The 20,141-nt window shown below is 44.0% G+C and overlaps 1 protein-coding gene and 1 pseudogene across 1 annotated transcript in view; one reads left to right on the top strand and one right to left on the bottom strand.

The window, feature by feature from the left end:
- Positions 1–5,526, bottom strand: part of EIF2AK3 (eukaryotic translation initiation factor 2 alpha kinase 3) — a 68,804-nt gene extending 63,278 nt beyond the window's left edge. Inside the window, exon 1 of the mRNA XM_060027383.1 lies at positions 5,018–5,526. Within this exon, the coding sequence (XP_059883366.1) occupies positions 5,018–5,349 (332 nt within the window). The 5' untranslated portion in view covers positions 5,350–5,526. The remainder of the gene's footprint in view (positions 1–5,017) is intronic.
- On the top strand, positions 5,374–14,232 carry LOC132434782 (eukaryotic translation initiation factor 4B-like; annotated as a pseudogene).
- The last annotated feature ends 5,909 nt before the right edge of the window (positions 14,233–20,141 follow it).

Below are 20,141 nucleotides of genomic sequence, written 5' to 3'. Positions count from 1 at the left end.
CCGCAAAAAAAAAAAAAAAAAAAAAAAGACACACGCACCCCAATGTTCACTGCAGCACTATTTACAATAGCCAGGTCATGGAAGCAAGCTCTACGCCCACCGACAGACGAATGGATAAAGAAGATGTGGTACATATATACAATGGAATATTACTCAGACATAAAAAGGAACAAAACTTGGTCATTTGTAGAGACGTGGATGCACCTAGAGACTGTCATACAGAGTGAAGTAAGTCAGAAAGAGAAAAACAAATATCATATATTAACGCATATATGTGGAATCTAGAAATATGGTACAGATGAACTGGTTTGCAAGGCAGAAATAGAGACACAGATGTAGAGAACAAACGTATGGACACCAAGGGGAGGAAAGTGGCAGGGGGCGGGGGCGGGTGGTGGGATGAACTGACATATATACACTAATATGTATAATATAGATAACTAATAAGAACCTGCTGTATAAAAAATAAATAAAGGGGCTTCCCTGGTGGGGCAGTGGTTGAGAGTCCGCCTGCTGATGTGGGGGACGCGGGTTCGTGCCCCGGTCCAGGAGGATCCCACATGCCACGGAGCAGCTGGGCCCGTGAGCCATGGCTGCTGAGCCTGTGCGTCCGGAGCCTGTGCTCCGCAACGGGAGAGGCCACAGCAGTGAGAGGCCCGCGTACCCCCCCAAAATAAATAAATAAATAAATAAATAAATAAATAAAATTAAATCATCTTACATTTGCAAAGTATTTTCAGGTTACAACTCATTAAATCCAAAAATTTCAGTTTACAGGTGCACTAATTAAAGAAGCACCATTAGATGAATGTCAAATTTAGTAATACTTTTGTTAGAGGGAACTCAGAGGCAAAAGGAACACATATTTTACAAATTAGTGTCATAGTTAAAACTAGTGCTTTACAACTACGGGGCTGTCAGATGTCAATATGAAGATGCTCATCCCATCACAAGAATCCCAAGTGACACTTTGCAGCTTGTTATTTGTGCTTAAGTCGGAAAACTGGTAACTCACAACTTATGCCAATGTGCGTGCATAAAACCAAACAGTGAGGTGAGATTTTGACTTTCTTCCCAATTTTCTGCACTGACCATCTCATTTAAATTTCAACTAAATGTAATATTTAACAGGACAAGCACTGACAAGACTGCTACCAGAAAAACAAGTTTATTTTAGCTACTTTTTAAAGGGGAAAAAAGTAGTTTACTCACTCATTCACATGTTTGAGATGCAGAGTAAGCATTTAGACTGAAACCAATCAAAATTTCATCAAGATAAAAAAAAATAAACTAGCGAGACTCATTCTGCTTCTTGGCATCAAAAGACAACATGCAAAAACAAAGACCTTCATTCCCCATCTCCCTCTTTTAAAAAGTTTTGCAAGGACCATGGTTTTTCACAGCTGTTTGCAATAAAGGCTTGGTTAATCCAAATTTGTTCCCCTAATCTTCCTTCTTTAAATAAACAGGATATTGGTCTATTATTATAGAACTGATATTCTCTTTTTTTTACTTTTTTCTGAAGAGCACTTAAAAACAAAAGTTTTACAAACACTGCATACTTATCTCTTGTTGATTCTGCCAATCTACTTACTCAAGATTTCTCGGGCTTCCCTGGTGGTGCAGTGAAAGAGTCCGCCTGCCGATGCAGGGGACACGGGTTCGTGCCCCGGTCCGGGAAGATCCCACATGCCGCGGAGCGGCTGGGCCCGTGAGCCATGGCCGCTGAGCCTGCGCGTCCGGAGCCTGTGCTCCGCAACGGGAGAGGCCACAGAAGTGAGAGGCCCGCGTACCGCAAAAAAAAAAAAAAAAAGATTTCTCAAACTTTCCACACTATCTTAAGTTACCAGGAAGACCCTTAAACCCTGGCCTATCTCTTCCCAGCCAATTCTGTTTGCCAAAGATCACTTACTCTCTGGCAGGCAAAATTCCTCTATTTTCACTCTTCTTTCTGAGAAAGAAGTGGTCCTCTTGCTTGCCAACTACCTTCGCCTCCTCTTCTATTCCTTCTTTTTTCAACCTGTCTGTATAGGCTCCCACCCTCTGAATGTATAAAGATCAGAGGCAGAGGTCCCATCAGGTTTAACAGTGAGGGACTAAGGAAGTGGAGCCAAAAAGGATGAATCTTTTTTTTTTTTTTTTTTGCTGCAGAGCGTGGCTTGGAGGATCTTAGTTCCCTGGGCAGTGGAAGCGCAGAGTCGTAACCACTGGACCACCAGGGAATTCCCCAAAAGGATGACTCTTTAACTCCTATAACTGTGCTCATGCCAAATCCCTCATCTTCTCAGTCCTCACCCTACGCCTCCAGCCTAGCCAGCTGTATCTTTGTCTCCTTTGCTGGCTCATCTTCTCTAAAACATAAGGCATTTCCTGAGATTTTTATCATCAGTCTCCTCTTCACACAGTTTCAACCATTTGCCCTGACATCTCTCCAACTGCAGTCGCTTGTTTCCTATTCCTACCTAATCTCTCCCTCTGGATGTCCTGCCAGCACCTCCAAGTCACCACGTCCAACACCAAACCCCTTACCTTTTCCTCCCTGCTCTCCTAAATCTTTCCACTTTCCCACCTGTGCTCTCACCTTTTAGCCACCCCGTTCTCCATCTTCAGACGGCGGTACCCAGGGAGGAGGAATCAATTCATTTGCCAGGAACCAAGGTTCTGCTTCTGATCTCTCAAATCTACCCCTTCTGTTCTATATCCACTGGACAGTACACCTCTCATCGGCACCGCTATAACACGCTCCTTTTGGTATCCTTTCCTCAAGTTTTCAGTACACAGCATTGCTGGAGAAATATTCCTTAAGCACAAACTTCAATCAGGTCTGGCATTCGAGATACTCTACACCAAGACTTCTCAAACTGTAGTGTGTATGTGAATTGACGCTGATCTTGTTAAAACGCAGATACTCTTTCAGTGGATCTGGGCGGTGCCTGATTCTGGATTTCTAACATGTTCCCAAGTGATGACGATGTTACTAGCATATGGCTGTATACATACAATGTGCCCCAACCTATTTTTCTAGCCTTATCTTCTATCCCTCGCTGCCCAGCACACATGTCTGTATCTCTCTCGTACGCACAGGTCTCACACACACACACACACACACACACACACACACACACAGAGATGCATACAAACAAAATAATGTTCCCTAAACATACTTCCCAGCTTTTGCACCTCTTGCTGTCTCCTCAAGTCCAGCCTCTGCCCATCACAGTTCTACCCACTTTTCAGGAAACAACTCATTCTGCCACAACATTTTCTCATCTTCTCTTCTACCTCACCTGGGTACCCCACCCACTGAACACTACAAAAACCCTGGGACACTGATGGCACGTAATTTGCATGGCTTCTGCCCTGTACAGTCATTATGGGTCCCCTTATTTATTTATTTATTATTATTTTTTTTTGCGGTACGCGGGCCTCTCACTGCTGTGGCCTCTCCCGCTGCAGAGCAACAGGCTCCAGACGCGCAGGCTCAGCGGCCATGGCTCACGGGCCCAGCCGCTCCACGGCATGTGGGATCTTCCCGGACCGGGGCACAAACCCGTGTCCCCTGCATCGGCAGGCGGACTCTCAACCACTGCACGACCAGGGAAGCCCGGGTCCCCTTATTTAATCCTCACTGCTGAACTGCAATTCCTCTTGGAGGACAGGGGCTATCTGCCTAACCTCTGTAACCCCAGGGCATCCTGGGGGCCTCTTAAGTGCCAATAAATACCTGCTGCAGTGGATGTGTATTTTAAGAAAAATGAAACATGTTTCTCTACTTCATGTAACTTACTTTGAGCAAGTGGTTCAGGAGTTTCTTTAAGAGAAACAAAAACACTCTTTCTGGATAGCTAACTCATTAGCAAAACCTATGAAAATTTTGCCAGATGTTTGCCACTTTAAAAACATCAACATATAAACATTCAAGGGGTGCTTCTAGAATTTTAGTACGTATCCTAGTTATGGTAGTCTCCAGGCAAAATATCAAGGTTCTGATATTTAACTGAAAAATTAAACCTCATTTGTCATAATCTAGTAATTACCACATTGTAAATTTACAATACATTCTAATCCAGATTCTGGATTAATTTATCTAATGCTCCTGTTATCATTCCATTTATTAAATCACTTTCCCCCTGGGTGTGCTAAGCTTAGTCATCTGCAAAATATTTTACCATTAAAATGCCTTACATTTGTGTCCAAACTTTGAAAAGTGCTTTAAAACATGTATCTTGAAATAACGTTTTTAAGGAGATGAAGCAACTCAACCAAGACAGCCCTATATATTAAATGTTTATATAGTAAACCCTATAAATATCAAAGAACTACCAAAATTCAAGAACACACCCATAGCTCCTAAACTTTAGTGTGTTCAAGAATTGTCTGGAGTGCGTGTTAAATTTGCAGATTCCAGGTTCTTACCCTGAGAAAGTCTAATTCAGTAAATCTGGAGTCGGACTTAGAAAACTGTACAGGTAACCAGCATCCCCAGGTGCTTCTGATGCAGGTGTTCCGCAGAACTCAATTACAGAAACACTGACCTCAACCCTGGTCCGTGGGCACTACAGGGATATGTTTAAAGGGAAACGTTGAAATCTCTTTGTGAAGTCTTTTCCCCAAACAGCTGTCACACCAGCACAGACATAAGGTAATTCACGAAAGAAAACAAATGGGGTCTGTAAGTCCCTTGGGGTACTAGTAAAGCTCGAAAGCAATGCAAGAGGGAAAGTGACGTTTCTCCCCCACCTCGACCTCCATTCTCCGAGCATCCTCCAGGTACCTTGGAGGATGCTGCTTGCGCCTGGGAGCTAGAATCGGGCGCCGGGGAGCGGAGCGAGGCCAGTCTCCGGTCCAGGGGCTGGCAAGGCGGCCGCGCGTTCTCCCCCAGGTCAGCAGCAGTCCTCCGCCAGCGAGAGGCCGTGGCCGAGGGGGGACCGCGGCCACCAGATCCTCCGCGGCGCACGCGCATGAACAAGTAGACTCCCGGGGTCAGCGGTCCGGGTGCTCTGCCCGCGCCCCTCACCTGCGACACGGCCGAAGATCGGCCTCGTCGTCCGGTTCCGGCTCCCGCGGCTCCTGCTCCCCCGCGGCCGCCGGCAGCGCCTCGGCGTCCTCCACCGTCACCTCCGCCGCAGTCACGGCGCCCGCCGCCTGCACCCGCACGGCCGAAGTTGGAGCGGCCGCGGCCCCCAGGCCGAACGCCGCCTCCACTGTCGATGCGGGGAAGTCGGACGCGCGCCGCGCGGCCACCGTCCCCGTCACGAGCCCCAGCTGCAGCGGTGGTGGCAGCAGCAGCAGCAGGAGCAGCAGCAGCAGCGCCCGTGCCAGCGACCCCGGGCGGGCGGCGCGCTCCATCAGCGGCCCGCCCCGCGCGCGGGCATGGAGGTGCAGCCGCCGGCGCCCGCCTCTCCCGCCGCTCGGAGCCCCGGACAAGGGCGAGGACGTGCTAGGGACCCCAGCCGCCGCCCCGACGGTCAGGACGTCCAGCCGCGTTTCTCAGGCCACGTCTTAGCCCGGCCTCAGCCACCGCCACCTGAGTGACAGCCTCCCTCGGACATCGCCCATTGAGCAAACTTTCCGCGTATCTGCTCTTTGATTGGCTGCGGCCTCTGCCACTCTGGGCTCCCAGGCTAGTCCTGTTGGAGAAGGTGGGCTTTCCCTGGTTGTCAACAGCACGCCTGCCAATCAAATTGTACTTCCTTAGCCCGAGGCCCGGCCCTCTTCCGGACGCGGTTACCAATGAGAAACGCTCCTCCCGGCAACCTTCTTACCTGATTGATGAGCTCCGCAGTTCCCAGAATACCTTTCCCCAGAGCAGATTGGCCATTGTGCTGGTTGGCCTCGCCCCTCAAAGCGAGGCGCTAGAGAACACTTGAAGATCAGTGGTGGAAGCAGATGCCCCTCAAAAGTCTGAGATAACTTCTTCTTGATTGGTTGGAAGCGGCACTTAATACGTGGCGGATTCTGAGTGTGGAGAGAAAAGTCCCAAGTGAAAGGAAGAGTGTGGGAGGCTAGTCCCTGGTGGCGGGGAGGCGGCCGACCTTCAAGGGGTTACCGCTGTAAAACCTGGTTCTTTTGGATAGGCAAAAGAAGAGCAGGAAAAATGAGTGACCGCACAAAACGTGTAGTTCCTGAAAGTGGAAGGGGTAACGTGAGTTGGGGAGACGATCCTGCGTTTTCCGCGACGGTGTTGAGATTTACGGCTGGTTAGAGATGCCGGTGACCTACGTGATCCAGTCTATCCGACACGCCCCTTCCTCATTATAAAGGAGAAGGAGCCCTGGGCCGGTGCACTTACGTCATTTTTCTAAAGTCACATAGCTAGTTATTTACAGAACCGTGACTTTCATCCAAGCCTTCTGATCCTGGTCTGCCATGCTTTGTACCTCACTATAGAGCAAAGAAAGAGTTAAAACCGCAAAAGGCCAAACTGGAGAAGATTTGAATGTTCGGCTAAGGCTTTAGAACTTTTCATGCAGTTAAGGACACCGTGAAGATTTTTGAGTGAAGTGATAAGAGTTGTGGTTTAGGAACAACCAACTTCTGTGGATTCTTCAGCAGTGTTTTCAAAAGAAGAGCACCAAAGATTAGAAGACTGGTTGGGCAGCTATAGCTGGGAGGCTATGACCCCATCAGAATTCTGAAGTTTTTTTTTTTAAGATACCGGCATACAGACATGCTCTTAATTTCTTGTGTCCAAAAGCAAAAGAAGCAAAACCCCCCACTTCGCCTTCCACCTCCCACATTTCATTGTTGCTCAGTACAGCGAAACTCTGAACTCTTTGTCTTTAATTCCTCTTCTCTCCTGTCAAACACACTACAGTCGGGCTTTGGGGCACACAACTCCACCAAACTGCTCTAGCTGTGGCCACCGTTGCTAAATTCAAAACACAATTCTCCATCTTCATTTTATCAGCTATAGTTAACCCAGCACATCAGTCTTTCCTATATAAAAACACTTTTCACTGGTTTTCCTGCTTCCACGTGGGCCAAATCATAACCCTCATTACCACCCCCATTTCAACTTAATCTCTTTGAAAGTCTTCTCTCCAAATAAGGTTACATTCGGAGGTACTGGGGGTAAGGACTTGAACATATGAATTTGAGGGGGGACACAATTCAGCCCGTAACACCCAGATACTCGTGAGACTTGTTCCCTCACTTCCTTCAAGGCTCTGTTACCTTCCGAGTGAAGACTCTCAGGACCACCCTTCCTAAACTCCTCCCCTGCTTTATTTCTCTCCTTAAATCTTAAAAACTCTACATACGTGTTTACTGTCTGTCTCCCTCCACTCCTATATAAATTCCATGAACATTTACTCATTGATGTATTCAAAGAGCCTAAAAACAATACAAAGTGTTTAGTAAGTGTTTAATAAATATTTCTTGAATGAATGAATATCTGAGGACAGAAGGGAAAGGGATAAATGGAAGAGATTATAGTTGCTGTAGATAGAAGGGGGCAATTAAGGAAGCAAGATCCCAGAGTATCTGGGGAAAACAGAGACTGCTATGCCTTCCATGTTGAAAGTGGAGATTAGAGAGTATATTACTTTGCAATGAAGAGAAAATAGATGAGAGAGAATAAATTACTTTGCAATGAAGAGAAAATAGATGAGAGAGCTCAAACTAGTTGATCACTATCTACTCAACAAAACAGGAGATAAGATCTCCTAAGTAAGAGGTATAAGAGGGATGTGTCAGAAAATTAACCTGAGGTGAAAAATGATTGTTGACTACTTGTAATGGCTCATTTGAAATTAGCTAGTATTGATATATATATTTTAGTGGACCTAGTCCTCACGGTTTTGTAACTTTTTCAAAAAATGATCATGTCACAAGCAATAATCTGAGCTAATGAATTAGGGATCTGCTTGCCACCTGTAAATGATGTGGAAGTTTTGTTCATTCATGTGTTCACTTACCATTCAGGGAGTACCATGTAGCCACCTGCATGTAATGGGAATAAAGATGTGAACAAAACAGGCATGGTCCTTGCCCTTCTGAAGCTTAATATCTATCTAGTTAGGGAGACAGACACTAATAATATATTATTAAAACCAAGACAAGTGCTATGATGAAAAGGGCACAGGCAGAAGGGCAGTGGTGGAAAATGTCAGGAGAGTCAAGCTTCATACTCAGAAAAAAAAAAAACCATGCAAATATTTCCATTTTGGAAAAAGAAGAAAGTCCTGAGTCATCGTCATCCGAGTGGGAAAAAAATAACTGGGAGGGGAAAGAGAGTCTGCCAGTTTTAGAACAGCGAGCAGAGCCGCAGTGACTGCATGGGAGCTCTGGAAAGTGAGTCTGAGCACCTCAGGGAAGTGTATGAAAAGTTGGGACCAGGCGTGATGCTGATCAATGAGTCTGAGCCAGGAAAAGAAGCTGGTGGTTCCGTCCCTGAGCCAGGGCTGCCCAGAACAATTAAGATTCTAAAACAGCTTGGTCAAGAAGGTCAGGAAAACAGGTTAGAGCTTTAGTATCATAAGCTCAGTCCATGAACAGAGAATGTCTGTATCTGTTGAGATTGTATCTGGTTGTAATTAATAAAAAAAAAAAGGCCACATAATGGCTGAAACAAGGAAGGGATTTATTTTTCTTAGTGACACGGCAGTGCCACATTGGTTTATTTAGTCTTACGCTCCTTCTGTTTTTCCACTCTTCATGTATGACTTTTGTTCCTCGTGCTTGTCATCTCATGATTTCAGGATGGGATGCTCAATATCATTTCTTTACTATGGGTAGGAAAAGGGGAACAACAGAAGACATTTACCACCTGAATTTGCCCTCTTTTAAAGAACTTCCCTGGAAGCCCCAAGTAGAGGACTTCCACTTACAATTCAAAGGTCAAGACTATGTCACATAGTCTGCTAGGATAGCATACTGCCACTCTGAACAAAACTGGGGTTCTGCTAGTGATGATGAGGAGGGAATTTGTAATCTGCTTTATCGAAGTATAGTACATGTACGATAAAGTCTTCCTATTGAAAGCGCATGCTTGGATAAGTTTCGACAAATGCATACACCACAGTCAAGATAACAGAATATTTCATCACCCCCAAGGGCATCCTCACATCCCTCTGCAGTTAGTTCCTCCTTTCACTCCCCAGCCCCCAGTTAATCACTGATCTGTTTTCAGTCACAATGGATTTTCTAGAATTTTTAATAAATGTCATCATACAGTATAGACTCTTTTGTGTCTGGCTTCTCTCACTCCTTATACATTTAAATTCATGCATGTTGTTGCATGCAGCCATACTTTGTTCATTTTTACTGCCGAGGAGTGTTCTATTGTAACTAGGCCACGTTTGTTTATCCATTCACCTAGTGGTGTACATCGGGATATTTCCAATTGTTGGCTATTACAAATAAAGCTACTGGGACTTCCCTGGTGGTCCAGTGGTTAAGGCTCTGCGCTCCCGATGCAGGGGGCCCGTGTTCAATCCCTGGTCAGGGAACTAGATCCCACATGGTGCAACTAAGAACCTGCATGCTGCCACTAGAAGATCCCGTGTGCCGCAACTAAGACCCGGCACAGCCAGATAAATAAACATTATTAAAAATAAATAAATAAAGCTGCTATGATCTTTCATGTACAACTCTTTTGTGGAAACATAGGTTTTTATAACCCTTGAGTAAATACCTAGAAGTAAACTTACTGGCTCATGTGATTGATGTATTTTTAACTCTATGACAATTTGCCAAATAGTTTTCCAAAGTGGTCGTACCATTTTACACTCCACTAGCCATGTGTGAGAGTTCAAGTTGTTCCAAATCCTCACCAACACTTGATATTGTCAGTCTTTTAACATCTGCTATTCTAGTGGATATGCAATGGCATCTCATTGTGGTTTTGGTTTGCATTTCCCTGATAACGAATGATTTTGAACATCTTTTAATGTACTTATTGGACATTTATATATCTTCTTTTGTGAAATATCTGTTCGAAGCATTTATAAATGAAAGAATTTATATAGGTAGGCACCCAGCAGAGTTTGCCATACAGTGAAATATGCTGTGTCCGTGGGCTATTGCCATAATGATAATAAGGAACCATCCCAACAATGAAGTGGCTTTAAAAAAATTTACGCTTTCACACCCTGTGCCTGAGGATTGAATGATGTAGCCAAGACACTTTATTCTTATGGCAATGGCAGAAACACAAAAAAAGATGAGTGGAAACTTACAGGCTGGAGTCAGAACCAGAGTACTGAAAAAGAAATAAAAGGAACCCAAATTGGAAAAGAAGAAGTTAAACTGTCACTGTTTGCAGATGACATGATACTATACATAGAAGATCCTAAAGATGCTACCAGAAAACTACTAGAGCCCATCAGTGAATCTGGTAAAGTTGCAGTTTACAAAATTAATACACAGAAATCTGTCACATTTCTATACACTAACAATGAAAGATCAGAAGGAGAAATTCAAGAAACAATCTCATTTACCACCACATCAAAAAGAATAAAATACCTAGGAATAAACCTACCTAAGGAGACAAAAGACATATACTCCAAAGACTATAAGATGCTGATGAAAAAAATTGAAGAAGATACAAACATATGGAAAGATATACCATGTTCGTGGATTGGAAGAATCAATATCATCAAAATGACTATAGTACCCAAGGCAATCTACAGGTTCAATGCAACCCCTATCAAATTACCAATGTCATTTTTCACAGAACTAGAACAAAAACATCTTAAAATTTGTATGGAGACACAAAAGACCTAAATAGCCAAAACAATCTTGAGAAAGAAAAAACAGAGCTGGAGGAAGCAGGATCCCTGACTTCAGACTATACTACAAAGCTATAGTCATCAAAACAGTATGGTACTGGCACAAAAATAGAAATATAGATCAATGGAACAGGATAGAAAGCCCAGAGATAAACCCACACACTTGTGGTCAATTAATCTATGACAAAGGAGGCAAGACTACACAATGGTGGAAAGACAGTCTCTTCAACAAATGGTGTTGGGCAAACTGGACCAACAAAAAAAAAGAAAAAAAAAATGAAATTAGATCATTCTTTAACACCATACACAAAAATAAGCTCAAAATGGATTAAAGACCTAAATGTGAGACCAGACACTAAAAAACTCCTAGAGGAAAACATAGGCAGAACACTCTTTGACATAAATCTCAGCAATGTCTTCTTCAATCTGTCTCCCAGAATAATGGAAATAAAAACAAAAATAAACAAATGGGGGGCTTCCCTGGTGGCGCAGTGGTTGAGAGTCTGCCTGCCGATACAGGGGACACGGGTTCGTGCCCCAGTCCGGGAAGATCCCACATGCCGTGGAGCGGCTGGGCCCATGAGCCATGGCCGCTGAGCCTGCGCGTCTGGAGCCTGTGCTCCGCAACAGGAGAGGCCACAACAGTGAGAGGCCCGCATACAGCAAAAAAAAAAAAAATAGAACCATAGGAAAAAATACACATTGCCTTCAAAGGAACAATAGTAAGATTGACAGATTACTTAGACGAAGACATGACAATGTTAAAGTGGTGTAAGAAATGAACTGACAACTTATAATACTGTACTCAGTGAAAACGTCTTTTAAAAAATGAAAGCAATACAAAAACTTTAAAAACAATAAAAGGACCTGGCTGTCAGCAAACTTAGAGTAAAATAAATACTGAAGGGAGTTTTTCAGATAGAGAGAAAATGATCCAAGATGGAAATCTGAAAATGAAGGGCACAAGAACTAATGATTATTGAAAAGGGTAAATTTGGGGATAAATATAAATGAAAATTATTGTTTTGTAGAATAATGCTAATGCCTTTTGGAGCTTTAAGTATTACATAGAATTTAAATGTACATAATATTAAAATACATGGGCTTCCCTGGTGGCACAGTGGTTAAGAATGTGCCTGCCAATGCAGGGGACATGGGTTCGAGCTCTGGTCCCGGAGGATCCCACATGCCACAGAGCAACCAAGCCCGTGCACCACAACTACTGAGCCTGTGCTCTAGAGCCCGTGAGCCACAGCTACTGAGCCTTCGTGCCACAACTACCGAAGCCTGTGCCCCTAGATCCCGTGCTCTGCAAGAAGAGAAGTCACCGCAATGAGAGGCCCGTGCACCACAACAAAGAGTAGCCCCCGCTTGCTGCTACTAGATAAAGCCCCGTGCACAGCAACGAAGACACAACACAGCCAAAAATAAAAATAAGTAAAATAAATAAATTAAAAATAAATAAATAAAATAAAATACTTAACAATAGCACAAAATGTGGGAGTAAGCAAATGCAGTTAATGTAGTCAAAGATCTTCGCATTGTCTGGGAAAGTAAAGTACTAATTTATGTTATACTGTATTAGGTCAAGGATGCATGTTACAATCTTAGGGTTATCACTTAAAGAATAAAAAAAGTTGTATAACTAACAGAGAGAGGAAATGGAATAAATAAAAATATGTGATTTATCCAAAGTGGGCAGGAAAATAGGAAAAAGAGGACAGGAAACAGGTGGGACAGGTAGAGAAAAAAAAACAGTAAGTGGTAGTTATAAATGCCCATATATCAGTATCTACATTAAACATGTATGGGATAAGTCCTCCCGCTATAACACAAAGCTTATCAGACTAGATAATGGTAAGAGACACACCTTACCTGTAAGGTGTACACACAAAACTTGTACATGCAAACAGTAGCAAAAAGAAAGCTGATGTAATCAGAATTATATCTGGAAAAGCTGATTTTTAAAATGACTTAAAATTTTTAAAAAGTAGACTTTAGTACTTTAGTACTCTAGGTTTACAGCAAAACTGAGCAGAAAGTACAGAGTTCCCAAATACCTCCTCTCCCCACATACCCACAACCACCCCCTCTATCAAAATCCGCACCCTCCCAGAGTGGTACATTTGCTACAATCAATGAACCTGCATTGATTCATCATTGTCACCCCAAGTCCAGTGCATTTACCCCGTGAACCCAGCAAGGAGGTTGAGACGTTTTGGTTATACTGAGTTTGAGGACCTGAGTTTGGATTCCTTGCTCAGTATGCTGAGCAACAGTGAAGTGTTTCTAGGGAACAGGGATTTCAAATGGACATTGCTGATCAAGTACAGGATGAATACAGGAAGGATCATTCTTTTGGCCAAGATAGAAATCGGTATTCTGACAAAACATGTATACACCGTAGGGCCCATCCTGCTGCAGACAGCTTTGATGACTACCTGCCCAGAAGAAGTGACGATAGCTTTGGACACAGATGTTGAGATCATTGTGATTCACACTGATACCATGATGGGTGTCAGGATGCATAGTAGGATGGTTCACACTGGGATATGGATTGATATGGGGGCTGGGATTGCTATGATGACTGAGGCAGTAGAGACTCTGACAGAGGCTATGATTACAGGACAGGCAGTGGCAGGAAGACCATTTGGTCATGCACCATAGGGATGATAACTACAGAGAAAGAGGGGACCACTATGACAGACGAGATGACCGGTCCTGGAGCTCCCGAGATGAAAATAGGCATGATGATAGAGGTCCTCCCACCCACAGACCCAACGTGAATGTAAAGCCTCAGGGTACTCCCAAGGAAGATGATTCCTCTGCTAGCATCTTGCAGTCCAGACGAGCAGCCTCTGTCTGTAGAGGGGCAAAGCCTAACTGACACAGTCGCTAGACACGTTCCCCCAAACTAGAACTTCAACCTCGGGAGAGACACAAAAGCTGCCCAAGTAAAGAGACTCAGGAAAGGGAAGGGTTGAGGAGAGGAAGTAAGTCATCACAGACGGACCTCAGCCGCATCTGGTAGAAACGCACGAAGAAAAGAGAAAGAAGTCTTTAGAAAAGGAAACATTCAATAAGGAGGAAGATTGTCGCTCTCCAACTTCCAAGCCTCCCATACCTGAGCAGCCTCCAAAGGTAATGCCAGCCCCTCCACCAAAGAAGAATGCTTGGGGGAAGCTGATCTCAGAGCTCAGACATAGAGCAACAACAGTAGTTCCGGCTCAGCCATCTGAGAAAGGACCCGCAGGGAAGGTGAAAAGAAAATAGATGGGTGAACGTCCCAAGAGGTCAGCGTGGCAACTCCAGCCCTAATCCAGTACAGGGAGGGAACAAAGACGACCAGAGGAGTAAGGTGGGAAGGATGGTAAAAAAGGCGCCTGAGCCAAAGAAACCTGAAGAAAATCCAGGCTTCAGGTTCAGTTCTGCAAGCAGTCATGCTACTCTCTCCTTTGATAGTGAACATGAAAGTGAGGGCGATGATTACAACGAATAGACCTCTACATCCTCTGCATTCTCCTAGTCTCTCTCTGCCCTGGAACATTCGAGAGCAAATCAAACCTCTATTCTGGCAAGATAAAATAAAACTCACCATCTCCTAGTGGGGAGCGGGGGAGGATCAACCCGCTAGGATGATTGAACAGTTCTGTGATTGAGGGATTTTCTGGGATCTTCTGTTTTAAAACAGGTAAAGTTCTGGGCAAACTAGGGTATATTGGTCCCCTTTTATGGCAGCAAAAGACCAGAGATCCTGTGTGTCACAGATAAGCCCTAGGCTTCCTTGTAGTCTCTGTTTTGCTGTATTTCCCACCTTTCAACACGGCCCCAACTCCACTCACTGTCTGATAACCCAATTTACAGCTCTCCTGCCTGCCTGCGCCTCCTTTCTGGGACCACAGCGTCTGTTACTCTCTGTCCCGGTAGTCGGACCCAATCTCTCTCCTAGGCTATGGCCCCTAATTCTTTTAGGACTCTGCCCTAGGATTTTGTATTAAAAAGAGGGTGATTATCTATCTATCTATCTAGATACATAGATATAGATATATTCATTCTATATATGTAAATGTATTTCTATATAAATAAATATCTATTTCTATACCTATCTATATCTGTATCTCTCTGGAAGAAGAAAACAGGTCCCAAGGTTGCTTCTGGAAGAACAAACAGGTTGGCCAAGGCACCAGGGTGGGAGGATAGGAGGAAGACTGTTTGCTTCTTTTAGCAGCTTTATTGAGATGTAATTCACATAACATACAATTCACCTATTTAAAGTGTAGCATTCAATGGTTGAATATATCGACAGAGTTGTGCAACCAGGAAGGAGAGTTTAAAATGTTTATCCTTTTGTATCTGTTAAAGTAGGTGCCCAGGAACAGTCCTCGGAGCTTTCTGAAAGACTGTCTCCCAGATTGTAATCCTCAGGTTGGCTTGAAAAGAACTTTACATTTCTTGGTTAAAAAATAAAAATAAAATAAAATAAGGCCTAAGGCACACTTCAGGCCAAAGGACCCCTCAGGATTTTCACTGCTTGGTAACTTTTGTTGTCAGAGGATGGAGGGGGACTCCTCAAAAGACCACAGCCTGGGATCCAGATCTCGCCCCTCTCGTCTCCCCAGGGAACTTGCCTCTTTGCAGAGCACTGATTTCAGCACAGCACTCTGTCAGCATTTTCAGGCACCTGTCACCAAGCATGGCATCCCAGGACAGGATGTGCGATCACAAGTTTAGTCTCATAACTCCCTTCAACTTTGCCCAAGTTAGAGCATTTTTAAAAAGGTGTTTATGATTATCTTCAGTGTCCTTTCTTAATTCACTCTAATTTTCTACAGTGAACCTATGTTACCTCTATATTTTTTAAGTTAAAAATAAAACACCGTCCTCATGGTGCCTCCTACAGGAAGCCTTCCTTGACTACTCCCTCATTTCCCATGGTAGGTTTGGTACCCTTAAAACCCTATTAGTTTCCATAATACCCATGCTCACTTCTAGCACAGCACTTACTATAAGGTATTTTAATCACCTGTCTAATTACTTGCCTGCCCCTTAGACTGTGATTTCCTTAGAGCAGGTACTGTGCCTTTCAAAACTGGGTCCCTAGGGCCTCTAATGGGGCCTGGTGCACAGAAGGAGCTTTCCCATTTCTACCCCCCTTAATAGTCCTGCCTTTAACACCCACCCAACCCAGGCAACAACTAACCCCACACACATTTACAGAGAGCCCAAAGAAGACTTCTTCCCTGTCGTCAACTGGTTGAGTAAACTTTGTTGCCAACAATGAGAGGATGGAGGGGAACTCCTCAAAAGATCAAGGCCCTGGTGTAGAGGTCTTCATCCTCATATCCCCAGGGAACTTGCCTCCTACATATGGACGTGTTTTACTAAGCCCTGAGTACCCAACACTATGCAATAAATATGAGAAAATGAGGATTCCAGAAGGACTTGGTGGGCACGGCCATCTCAGGAATACTGGAAATCAAGGGAGGTCCTCAGGCATATTATTTGGATGAGAGCTCTATTCCTCCGGAATGAAAGGTAAAGGAGAGGGGGCAGGAAGTTAGGAACTAGACCTAGAACTTGAGACAAGATACAGACTGGAGGTGGGAAGGCAGTGAAAGCGTGAATCTCTGTTTTGGAAGACAAATTGATAGAGGAGGAACAGAGCATCATATAAAAACTGAATTTACACAAATTATACTTGGCAGAAAGGAAGAGAAAGAGGGAAAGAGGAAAAGAGGGAAAGAGGGAAAGAAGCAAGAGTGGGAGGGGGTGGAGAAAGATGATACAAGAGGATAACCCCGTAAATAATATAGGTTTTTATATTTTATTAATGTACAGGTGGTCCTAATGAATATTCCACTCAGTGTTGTTCCAGAAAAGTTTGAGAAGGGAGAAGTGACGTATACTTTACCTTTAGTGTACTAGGATACTGCTTTAACCGCTTTTGGGTTACCAGGGGAGCTTTAAAAATATATATATAGCTGCCTGGATCCCACCCTCAGAGAATCTAATGTAATTAATGAGTCAGAGATGCAGCCTGGGCATCAGACTGGTTAAAAGCTCCCAAGAGATTTTTTCCCAATTTTGTTTATTATGGTAAAATACACATAACATAAAATTTACTGTTCTAACCATTTTTAAGGATGAAGTTCAATGTTATTAAACACATTCATAATGTTGTGTAGCCATCACCACCATTCATGTCCAGACCCCTTTTCATTTTGTAAAACTGAAACCCTACACTCATTAAACAATAACCTTGGCAACCGCCATTCTACTTTCTGTCTCCAAGATTTTGACTGTTCTAAGTACGTCCTATAAGTGGACTCATACCATATTGTCTTTTTGGGCCTGGTTTATTTCACCTAGCATAGTCTCCTCAAGGTTCAACCATGTTGTAGCATACGTCACAATTTCCTTCCTTTTTAAGCCAAGTAATATTCCATTGTATGTATCTAACATATTTTGCTTATCCATTCATCCATTTATGGACACCTGGGTTGCTTCCACATTTTAACAATTGTAAATAATGCTGCTATGAAGATGGGTGCTTTCAGTGCTTTTGTGTATGGACCCAGAAGCGGGATTGCTAGATCATATGGTAATTTGGGGGAAGGGAATGACCCTACAGGAAATCAGTGTTCCTCTATCAGCCAAGGAGGGGATGGAGGCTGGGCAGACAAAAACAACAAACGTCTAGTACTGAGGAGAGGAAGAACTCTAGGGTGGGGCCTTAGCATGGCCAACTGTGGAGCTAGAGTTCCAGGAAGACTTAGTGGGCCTTAGAGGATCAATCTCTGGGGTTATGACTTGGGCCCTGGATTTTCTCTTCGTTGGTGAAGGCTGAGAAACAAGAGCTGCACTAGAGAAACAGAGGCCCCATGACTGTCCTGCCTCTTCCTGTTCAATGGAGGTTTTAAAATTACCTGGACATTCCATGTACAGACGAATGGATAAAAAAGATGCAGTATAGGGACTTCCCTGGTGGTGTAGTGGTTAAGAATCCGCCTGCCAATGCAGGGTATGCGGATTCAAGCCCCACTCTGGGAAGATCCCACATGCCTTGGAGCAACTAAGCCCGTGTGCCACAACTACTGAGCCTGTGCTCTAGAGCCCGTGAGCCACAACTACTCAGCCTCCGTGCCTAGATCCCGTGCTCTGCAGCAAAGAGAAGCCACTGCAATGAGAAGCCCGTGCATAGCAACGAAGAGTAGCCCCTGCTTGCTGCAACTAGAGAAAGCCTGTGCGCAGCAACGAAGACCGAACGCTGCCAAAAATTAAATAAATAAATTTATTTTAAAAAAAGATGTGGTGTATACACACGTGCACACACACACACACACACACACACACACACACAAAACGGAATACTACTCAGTCATAAAAAAGAATTAAATACTGCTATTTGCAGCAACATGGATGGGCCTAAAGGTTACCATACTAAGTTAAGTAAATCAGAAAGAGAAAGACAAATAGCATATGATACCTCTTATATGTGGAATCTAAAATATGATACAAATGAACTTACTTACAAAGCAGAAACAGACTCACAGACATGAAAAAAAAACATATGGTTACCAAAAAGGAAAGAGGGGGAGGGATAATTAGGAAATTGGGATTAGCAGATACAAACTACTACTATATATAAAATAAACAACAGAGTACTATTGTATAACAAAGGGAACTATGTTCAGTATCCTATAATACACCATAATGGAAAAGAATCTGAAAAAGAATGTATGTGTGTGTGTGTGTGTGTGTGCGTGTGTATAACTGAATTACTTTGCTGTACAGCAGAAACTGTAACCGAAAGTTGGGTCTGGCTGCTCGCTGCTCAAAAGTCAATAGAGAGGCAAGGTTGGTGGAAAGGAAGGTTTGCTTTATTTTAGATTCTGGCAACATGGGAAGGGGGTGGGGAGGGCGGACTCCTGTCCAAAGGCCAACTCCTCCCCCCACCCGACAATCAGGGAGCAAGAGCTTTTATAGATGGAGGGAGGGTGCTACAGGCAGAAACAGCACAGTCGGCTCTGACAGTCATCTTGAAGTTGGCCACGCGGTGGTCTGATCAGCATCCTCTTGATGTTTTGCGGTACGCGGGCCTCTCACTGCCGTGGCCTCTTCCGCTGCGGAGCACAGGCTCCGGACGCGCAGGCTCAGCGGCCATGGCTCACGGGCCCAGCCGCTCCGCGGCATGTGGGATCTTCCCGGACCGGGGCACGAACCCGTGTCCCCTGCATCGGCAGGCGGACTCTCAACCACTGCGCCACCAGGGAAGCCCTCTCTTGATTGTTTTAAGTACGGTTAATCTTCAGTTCCGGGGTCGGTTTATTCCCATTTCCTTGAGGCCAATTCTCGGAATTGCGGCCGCTTGTGTCATGGCTACAGTCTGGTCATCATGTAGTTAACTTCTTCCACCTGATGGGGGTTGTAGTATCTGTAAGACAGCTCAGAGGATATGGCTCAGAATATTATCTATAGCCCTTAAGAAGGAACTAAAGGGCCTTGACTTTGCTTACTGACTAACTTATTATTATTTTGTCCTGTTTGCTTTTCTTTGCTTCTGCATTTTCTCACTTCTCTGACTAAACTTATTCTTTGGCTAAAGTTTTTCCATAGACAAAAGGCAGACTGAGGACGTGGGGGGCAAGGACCAGAGGGTCCTGCTCCATTTCAAAACTAACACAACATTGTAAATCAATTGTACTTCGATTAAAATAAATAAATAAATAAATAAATAAATAAATAAATAATAAATACCTGGACATTAAAAAGCAGATTTCAAAGTAAAAACAGAGAATAAACAACACGAAAGATTCCTGGACAGGAGGACATGCAGTGACTCATGGTAGCTCAAGGCAAGAGCTCTGCTACCTGCTCACGACAAAGAAGGTTCCATCCATTGGCCCAGTGGACGAGGGTTGTGTTTTCAGTCCCCCCAGTTCACCTGAGCCCACCGACTCACATAAATCCCCCTGTTTGAGAGGCTTATATGGCTTGTTGAGGGTTGTTGCACGGTGATGTTGAATTGTGAAAATGTAGAATAATAACACTCCTGATCGCCAAACCAGAGTGTCTTAGATAAACTCAGGAGACTAGATGTAGGTGAAAGCTAAGGAAGTTATTCAACGCCAGAGTGATTCATCCAGGAAGCAATGACATTTTCTTCCTTAGATATCGGTAAATATACAATAAATTTGCAGCTAAAGATCAACTTCAAGATGTCTTTTCTGGGTGCCTCCAGTCCTAAGGCTTTTTTTTTCTCTCAAGAGCCAAAAAGTAAAAATAGAAACTAGAATGTGTCTTTCAATTATAATTTTGATGCCTCTGTCACATGTTGTGTAATTCTTGGCTTTCACCTTCTAAAGCTTTGATGCTGAGATTTGAAGAACGGGTGGCTGTTATCTTTAT

This window comes from Delphinus delphis, chromosome 12, assembly GCF_949987515.2.
Source record: "Delphinus delphis chromosome 12, mDelDel1.2, whole genome shotgun sequence".
NCBI lineage: Eukaryota > Metazoa > Chordata > Mammalia > Artiodactyla > Delphinidae > Delphinus > Delphinus delphis.
The sequence above is the reverse complement of the archived record's forward strand: the minus strand, read 5'-3'. Positions and strand labels throughout refer to the sequence as shown.